Source organism: Vicia villosa, linkage group LG3 (assembly GCF_029867415.1).
Source record: "Vicia villosa cultivar HV-30 ecotype Madison, WI linkage group LG3, Vvil1.0, whole genome shotgun sequence".
NCBI lineage: Eukaryota > Viridiplantae > Streptophyta > Magnoliopsida > Fabales > Fabaceae > Vicia > Vicia villosa.
The window spans coordinates 71491480-71501208 of record NC_081182.1 but is presented as its reverse complement, the minus strand read 5'-3'; the positions used below and the strand labels follow the sequence as shown (position 1 = coordinate 71501208).

General features: G+C 28.0%; 1 protein-coding gene across 1 annotated transcript; it reads right to left on the bottom strand.

Moving 5' to 3' along the window:
• Positions 1–7234: 7234 nt before the first annotated feature.
• On the bottom strand, positions 7235–8317 carry LOC131658304 (putative F-box/LRR-repeat protein 9). The gene is made up of 2 exons (XM_058927612.1): positions 7983–8317; positions 7235–7898 (listed from the first exon to the last, which is right to left on the bottom strand). The coding sequence occupies exons 1-2, from the start codon at positions 8315–8317 to the stop codon at positions 7235–7237; spliced, it is 999 nt and encodes a 332-aa protein (XP_058783595.1).
• Positions 8318–9729: the final 1412 nt, after the last annotated feature.

The window sequence follows — 9729 nt, the reverse complement described above, 5'->3', positions numbered from 1 at the left end:
AGAATTTTATTGTTTCTAGAGGTTTTAGACAAGGGATCCACTTTCTCATTTTCTTTTGATGGCGGATGGATTAGTGTGTTTGATGAGAAATGCTATAGATTCTGAATTTTTTAAGGGGTTTCATTTTAATGAGCATATTCACTTTGAAATGTTGTAATTTGTAGATGATACATTTCTTAATTGTGATGGGCCCCGTGGTCATTTGTGGTGCATTAAGTCTTTATTAAGGGAGTTTGAGCTTGTCTCGGGATTACCATTAATTTGAATAAAAGTAAATCTTTTGGAGTTCATTTGGATGACTTGGTGTTGGAGGAAGCGTCGACTTTTTTGGTTTGTGAGATAGGAAAGCTCCCTTTCTTATTTCTTGGTATTCCTTTGGGTGCAAACCATAGGCGGGCGCAAGAAAACTTGGTCTTTTATTCTTTCCAAACTCAAAAAAAATACTTGCTTCAAAATTATTATCTCAAACCTAGTTTCCATTTCGATCCAAAACATTTACATCACAAATTATAGGCCATCTTTCATCTTCACGAAGTCCAACAACTTCAATTAAATACAAATTATTTCTACCCTCAATATCAATATAAAGACACACACACTATTGTGAACAAACAACCCTCAAGTCAATGTCTCATTCCATTACTTCTGGTCTAGCAAGGTGTCATTAGTTATAAATTAAGTGTAGGGTAATTTAAGTATTAAGTTATGGATGAGTATAACAAGAATAAAAGTTAAGATACAATAAATTTTAAAAATTACTTTGTTACTTGCACAAGAACATAAAAAAGTCCCCTGTTTCAATTCTAATAGTAACTTTGCATAATGACTTTAAAAGACTCCTGAATGGGCTTGCACAATAAATTTAAATGATAAGTTTTTAGTCTCAATTAGCACAAGAAAATATATATTTATACAAAAAAAAGTTTGGTTTTAATTTTTATTTATTTATTAGACTGATTTAGGGAAGTTAATCTATTTTTTTTAATGTTTAAAAGATTATATTAGTGTGAAGACTACTACATTAGCTGAAGAATATGTGGTTGCTAAAATATCAGAGCTAGTGGAAGAAGCTCAAAACAGTAAAACTAACACTCAGGCATTGATTCACAAGTTTTCAAAGTTCAATGGTTAGTAACAAAAAATTTGGTATTTGTTTTACTCTTTCTTCTTTGATCTTAAAAAAGTAGTTTTAGTTTTACTACAATCAAAGTTTGTAAAGCATAGAAATCCAAGCATACAACTTCAAGCTCTCATTAAACTAATAATTCAAAACCTTAGGTAAAACTAATTTCATATAATATACACAATTCACTAATTTATTAAACCATAATCCATTTAACTTTAAACTCATAAACATTCATTAAGAAATAAATCCAATAAAAAGCTAAACCATTATTATATATTTCAACGCAACAAATCGGTCTGTTCTACTTTAATCAAAAGAGAAACCGTACACAAACTGAAATTCACAGTGATACTGTGAACCAATATTGCTTAGGCAAGGGAATCAAAGAAAAATTACAAGAAAGCAAAACATAAATAGAGGAAATTAAGGGTTAGAGAAATGTAAGGGAAGAGAATGTGAACGACATAAAGAATTAACCATAAAGTTTCTCTTATTTTATCTTATTTTTTAAAATATAAAAATCTCTAATTGAAATATATATTATTTTATTTATTATCAATGTTAAGTCTCTCAAATAAAGATCCGAATAAACAAAGATAAAACTAATTATAAATTTGCCATCGCGTTTTTTTTTAGGTCAGATGACATTAAAATTGACTTAAGAAGTCTAACTAAAAAGGTATTTTTGTATTAGTGGGTGGAAGATTTTATTGGAGAAAGAAATGATTTGGTCCAATCTTTTACATTTTAGGTTTGATGATGGTATGTTTAATTTGTTTGGTAATGTTGCTCTTCGGGTGTTAAAGAACCCATCGCTTTGGTGGAGGATTGTGAGGGACATTTGTAACTCAAAAATTGATGGTCAATTGTAGTTTTCTAATAGCTTCTCATTTAAATTGGGAAGTAGAGAGAGCATTAATTTTTGGGACCATAGTTGGGTGAGGGTGGTGCTGTTTAAGGGTCTTTTTCTACTTTTGTTTGAAGCTTGCATCGAAGGTGGTGGAGATAGGCTATTGGGTGGATTCTTGTTGGCGTTGGGAGCCGTGGCGGAGCCAGCAGGGGACACAGGTAGGCCATGGCCACCCCATTACTTTTTCAAAACCAAAATTTACTACCTATCATTTGGTAATAATGAAATTAAAAAAATATCTTTTTTCAGATATTAGTACATACTATAAGTAACTAGTCAGAGACCCGTGCTTCCGCACGGGTGATTTTTTTTCTGGTGTAGTATTTTTGTAATGATATGAATAATATAAATAAAAGGAATTATAAGCAATATGCACAATTAAAAGGAATTGTTTTACTTGAATAGAGTTAGAGTTTTATTGATTGCTCTATTATACTCCCAATTCTTTGAAAATCGAATATCCATAAGAATCGTTTTGAAATTTGAAAATAAATACTTTAGTTTTCAAATAAAAGTTATTATTGTTTAAAATAAAATAGACATTGTATTGAAAGTGGCCCTTAAGATTAAACATTATTATCGTATTCATGTGCTAATTTTGTGTGTAATAAATGACCATATAAAAAAGGACATGTGAGTTGGAGAAAAAAATAAAATTTTAATAAATGCAAATGTAAAATTTTAAATATAAATGAAAAATATGAAATAATTTACTTAATCGTAAATTTAACAATAATTATATAGAAAACAATGATCCACAAAAAAATGTTTAAGATAGGTTAAGAACACAATAGCAAAATTGGGTCAGGTAATTTAATAATTGACGGTCCAACAACAATTAAAAGAAAATGTTATAGATCACTATGGTTTAATTATAAATGAAAAATATCATATAAATTCAATTATATTAAATAATCATATAAAAAAAATACTATAAGATGGAGATAATAAAAATGAAATATTAACATTTAAAAATAAAAATTATCTCTCAATTAATAGTAATTGTTGATTAAAATAAAATAGCTACTATGTTGATAATGACCCGTGAAATAAAAAAATAATTTGATGCGATATAAAATTTATTTAAAAACAAATGTAAAATAAACAATAATCATGGAAATTTAATTGTATTAAATAATGATAAAAAATCGTGAGATGGAGAAAAAAATAAAAATAAAGATATTATCTCTCAAATAAAGACAATGATTGATTAAAATAAAATAGACATTATGTTGATAGTGACCCGTGAGATAATAAATAAATAAATAGAGAAAAAAATTAAAATGAAAGTAAGAAAGTGTGAAAAAATGTGAGAGAAATTTGAAATTTTAATTAAGATAGAGAAAATGTGTAATGATCGATTAAAAAAAATTAAATATTGAGTTGATAGTGGCCCGTGAAATAATTAAATATTTTTGGGAATAATAATTAAATGATCGATTATTAATATTTTTTGCGATAATAGATAAATGTAGAAAAATTAAAATGAAAGTATGGAAAAATGAAATGTGAAAGAAATTTGAAATTTTTAGTAAGATTAAAATTTAAAAATAGATTATTAATATTTTTTGTGATAATAAATAAATTAAGAAAAATTAAAATGAAAGTAAGAAAGTGTGGGAAAATGAAATGTAAAAGAAATTTAAATATGACTTCCATTATCCATGGCTTACATGTGATGTGATGTCATTATTCATGCAATAAAGTTGTAGGGAGAATGTTATTTAATTCGGACCAATGAAAAGCTAACACTTGGGGCATTCATTCAATAAAGTTGAAAGATTGAATACTTAATTTGTTAGTTACAAAAATGACCTTTTATTAGTACAAATAAATTTTGGTGAAAGGGTAATTTAGGCAATTTGGTCAATCTATTATTAATGAATAGATAGTAGATAGTAGATTTGACAATAACATTTAAATGCATTACTATTCGTATTTAGCTATGATGATCCACGTACCCTAAATTTAGCTACCTGTCCATCACTCAAAACAAGCCGACCTATATTTTATATTTATACTTCACTTTACAAGTTAGAAACTCTATATATAACCCCTTATTATTTAATTAAATTTATTATTATTATTATTATTATTATTATTATTATTATTATTTTATGATTAATATTTTTAATATAATATTTCAAAAATTCAAAATTTATTTAAAAATTTTATAATCGAACACAAATGTAATAGTCTATATCAACTTTATTTATTTGTGGGTTAATAGTAATTCACCCCATGTAATATTAGCGAATTTTGCTTTTTCCCCTCTCTACCTTTTGGCAACGGTTTTTTCAAAAAAATCGTTGCCAAAATCTGCCTTTGACAACAATGGAGGATGGGTAAACCGAAACACGCTCATATTACAGGGAATAAACTACTATTAACCCTTTATTTTTTAAATAGACACAAGTGATATTTCTTAAGACTTGCTTTAATAGGTAAATTATATTAGTAGATTCAACTAATTTTTAATTGTACGTATCTTTCTCATAACCAATACATTTGAATATTATACACAAATTAAAACATATAATTAAATAATAAAAAATTATTTGATCAAATATTAATATAATCATCACTATCATAAATATAAATGGCGAGATTTTAATAACTTGAAAGCATGACAAAAAAATATTAATTTTTTTTAAAATAATTTATTAAACCAATTAATTTGGTGTTTATTTGAACATTCGAAATTCCTCTTATTTACATTCAAAAAAGAATTTCTAGATAAAAATATTAATTTAAAAAATAAATAATATATTAATAATTGAGAAATTAAGTTTAATAATAATATAAATAATTGGCAATTTTTTAAAAGTATCTCACTCTAAAGAGTAAGTAATACTTTTTTCCAACTACTTTCACTACTTCCAAATCCAATAGCTCGAGATTTATAATTGGTTCATCTTAATTCACTTCCGTATGTTTTCATATTTAAGGAGTGAATTGTATTGTTGTTGTTCTTATTATTATTATTATTATTATTATTATTATTATTATTATTATTATTATTATTATTATTATTATTATTATTATTATTATTATTATTATTATTATTATTATTATTATTATTATTTATTTTAAGATTTTCTTTTTGATAGAATAAGTTTATATTATTGTCATAATTGTTATAGATATGGAATGAGTAAGTTTTTTTGGGCCATATGTTAACCTCCGAGTTTATTGTGTTTTGTTAATTTAAACAAATGTTGAAATTAGTTGTTTTTGTTTAATTAACAACGGTAAAATTTAGAAAACATTAGTTAAATTCGTGCTAGTTAGACAAAAAAAAAGTAACGGTTGAGTTCAGGAATTAACATAAATCTTTTGTAAATTAAAGGGTCAAAATAAATTTCAAAGTTAATATAAGAAATAAAAACATATTAAATCATATATAATCATGTTACATTTTGTTGATATTTATTATAATTTAAATGTTTTACACATGATATAATTTTATATTTACATATCATTTTTATAATTTTGTTTATTTTGGTGGCCATCCCAAACTTGTTGGCCTGGCTCCGCCACTAATTGGGAGTTGGGTATTGGTGGAGATATTCTCGTGGGTTACGTGAGAAACGAATGGTTAATGTTAATTTCTATTTTGAGGGATGTCAATCCTTTGATTGATGAGATTGATAAAGTGGTGTGGTGGAGGAATGATGCATGTTTTTTTCGGTGAAAAATAGCTATAAGAGGATTTGTAATTTGAATTCTAAAAATTTGGTGTTGGATGAGGAGAGTTTATGCGTATTTAATAGTGTTTAGAAAGTTAGTATTCCGAACAAAGTGAAGTTGTTTGGTTTGAGGTTTATCCTAAATAGTTTTCCTACTAAAAGTGAATTGTGTAAAAGATGCATGGCTCATTTGTTGAGCAATAGGTTATGTTCTTTATGTGAGTTGGTTAAGGAGTCCATTGGTCACATATTCTTTTGTTGCAGCAAATTTGGTGCAGTTTGAAGGGAGGTCTTGAGGTGGTTGGTCGGTGGTGTGGGAGTCGGGACTAATGTGAATTCAGCGTTGATGTCTGGCTCGATTACTCAAATGTTGTCGAGTATCAAGTTAAGGTAATATAATTTTATTAAACCTTCTCTTTTTGATTTCTTTTGGTTACTTGTTTATTGGTGTATTTGGTTGGGTAGGAACAATTTTGTTTTTAACAACAAGATGTGGAATAGTATTGACTCTTTGTTGTTAATTAAGTTGATAGGTTGAGATTGGTTCTCACATTTATCGAGAATAATTTGCGATATGGAAAAGGACATTTAGAACTCTAATTCTAAGATTTATGTTGGTTTGTAGTTGGTTAGTTTTAGGGGTTGTTTGTTTCCTCTTTTTGTTGTATTCTCTTGTATCGAGTTAACACCCCTTGTGTTTTTTAATACAATTTGCTTATTAAAATATGTGATGTTTAAGTTGTAGAGGGAGAAATAAAATAATTCTTTAATTTTTATGTTTATTTTATTATTAATAATGTGACACTTTTGTATTGGTTGTTTCTAAATTTAATCTGTTAAATTCCTTTTCACCTAAAAATTTCTCTAGTGAGAGTATCTTTGCCACTTTTAGTTGTAAAAGTTTATAGCAACTACAAACAATAACCAAGAGAATTGGTTACTAGTTAAACTTAAACTTTAAAACATTTAAAATTTAATGAATCCCAATTAAGCAGTAAACAACATCCTAGAAATAAAAAACGGTAAGATTAAAAATTTCATACAAAAGAAATTAAAAAAAGAGCAAGGGGACATGGATAAGCTTTAGACACCATTATGACTAGTGTTGTGCAAGACAGAAGCTTAAAACAAGATCAAGAGCAAATCCAAAGCTTATTGGCAAACGAAATTATTGAGAGATTATGGAACCTCTGGGAACATTTGAGTTCGGACGGATATTTAGGCATGGCCAAAACAAACAATTATAGTCTCGTTGTTCTTAAATATTTATATCAAAAAGTTCATAATCACAAGAAATTATCTAATACTCCCATTCAATGTTATAAAATGCAGTCTCATAGAGGGAAAACAATTGTGACAAAATAGATTACAAAAAAAGTCCATCCCATTATTCAATTTTATGACAGCAAAACACACTTATAACACACTTACACACGCCAACAAATTATGAAAGGACATATCATATATAATAGTCTTTATGAAGGTAAAATTTGAACTAGAAACGTTATTTTAAAGTGAAAGTAGAATCAAATTGATATTTGTAATATCCTCATGTCGTAAGCCCAAATTGATAGCCCAATCTGGAACACAATACTGACCTAGATGGTTAAAATCTTGATGCAACTTCATTCTAGCCGCAAATTTAAAATCTTTCTCCCAATCATCATCTAGATAATCTTCAATGGACGTATAATAAAAATCATCTTCATCATTGTCAAAATAATTACCATATTTCATAAATTTATTATTTTTTGGAAGTTGGAAATCTTTGAGTTGCTCACGGCACCTTTTTTCCATACTTGGACTCAAATCACGAACATGACAATATTGCAAGTCAAGATTTTCAACAAGAGGGCAACCATCAAGAATGGAAAACAACTCATCATTCATAAACACAATTCTAGAAAATGAAAGATGGCGTAGTCCGGGCATTGTTTTTCCAATAGCAAATACCTCATCATTAAAATCAAAGTGAGCATATTCCAGCACCACAAGATTAAGTGACTTCAAAAGAGGACAAAATTGACCAATTACTTCAATAGAGTTCTTAGATAAATGCTTAAATGAAATGTGAAGCTCCTCTAATAATGAAAACATCTTCACAAATTCAATCAGCCCTTTAGTTGAAATTTTATTGCAATCTGATATTTTTAATCGCCTTAGGTTACTTGCCCTGTAAAATTTTACGAATTAAGATGTGTAAAAAATGAATTACCTAGAAATGAACAATAAACAAATTAAAAGTGATATGTATTACCGATGAGCGATATATTTGAGGAGGTCATCGGTACAAAATAACTCAATAGCAATATCTTCGAGATGACCGCAACTTAGATCAACAGCACGACGAATAATTTTCTCCAAACAACACAAGTTCAATGGTATAAGTTCGATATTACTAATGTGAATGATACGCCACATTAATGGATCCTTGCATATGTTCCACCACAGAGGACAAACATAACATGCAATTGTTAAAATTTCAACTATATCAAGTCTTTGCAATATGTTTTTGATCAAATCTATTGGAAGTTCAAGCCAATTTGGTTTTCTTGTGCTCTCATCTTTAGATTTCTTAACCGACGGTGCCATATTAATATGAGACAACATCCATACTATGGATTTAAAGCAAATTATATTACATTTTTTATTTATAATAAATGTTTACATAGTATGTTTTTATATTAACAACCATGTGTATATATTAGCCTCTAAATGGAATTACAATAAAAAAAATTAATGATATTTGTTATTTTCTTTCTCGTAAATGTTTATTAAGTATGTTTTTATGTGAAAAATAATATTTCTTAATAACTCATTAAATATGAGTTAATATGGTATCACTAGAACAAAGAAACTTTGATCATGTCTATTCTCTACTTACTGTCATATCCCAATTTTTGACCCTAAGATCATACATCATTTGCATTTTAATCACTAATCAAGAGCACCATTGTGAAGCTCTATCTTTGATACTGTGATCATCTCTGAGGGGAACCATCGAGCATTTGTAGCTTTTTATTCGTTTTATACTAACCAAAATTCAAAAATATGCATTTTTGTCTCTTTTGTTTATATTTTACAGGTAAAAGATCGGACAAAAATCAAAACAGTGCAAGAAGAAAATTTTTGAAAATTTGAAGGTGGAAATCGATTTACCCATATGGGAAATCGATTTCCTGTGCGCAAATTCAAAAAAATAAAGAGGGAAGCATGACATCATTTTGGCACCTATTTTCTTTGATTATTTTTGTCATTTTTACCAATTTTCCACCTCACCAAAATTAATTCCCTTCATTAATCCCATTTTAACCTCATTTTACCATTTAAACACCAATTAAAGCACAAATTAATTATCAAATGCAAAATGACCAAATTGCCACTACTCTTGCTCCCATCCTATAAATAGAGGTCTCTACTCTCTCATTTCTCAAGCTTGGAAAGCCAACAAACCCCTTGCAATTTCTCTCCTCTTCCCTACCAAATTCACCAAAGCTCTTTTCCTTTCATAAAGTTTGTGAGTCACATCTTGAACCTCACAAACTTTGAGCTAAACCACCATCCATTTTACTCTTTTTTCTTCAATTGTTGAGAGATCAAGATTTGTGTTGTTGATTTTTGAAGTGGATCTAAGTTTTGTTCAAGATTTGGTAATTTTCTTCATCCTTTTTCATCTATCATAATGTGATTCTTTTGTGTTTGTGTGTGATGCATCTTTGATGCTATATTGGTCCTATTTGGTGGTAAATTGATGGAAAATGCGTGCTCCAATTGATATGTGATCATAAGGTGTTTGTATGTTTGCCTAAACCAAGTTTTATAGTTCATAATGCTATTTTTTTGAAAACTGTGCGCAGGAAATCGATTTCCTACAGAGGGAAATCGATTTCCACTCTGTTTTTTGCGCCAGATTTGAATTTTGTAGGCAGGAAATTGATTTCCTACAGAGTGAAATTGATTTCCAGTGAGGCAGAATGCTTGTTTTTGCTATTTTTGACTTGTTT

What these genes read in the sequence shown, in the direction of transcription:
- LOC131658304 (XM_058927612.1), bottom strand. Translation starts at nt 8,317, where the DNA reads ATGGCACCGTCGGTTAAGAAATCTAAAGATGAGAGCACAAGAAAACCA. An exon ending in CTCAAATATATCGCTCATCG is followed by an intron (nt 7,899 to 7,982) that starts GTAATACATATC and finishes AAAATTTTACAG; the next exon opens with GGCAAGTAACCTAAGGCGAT.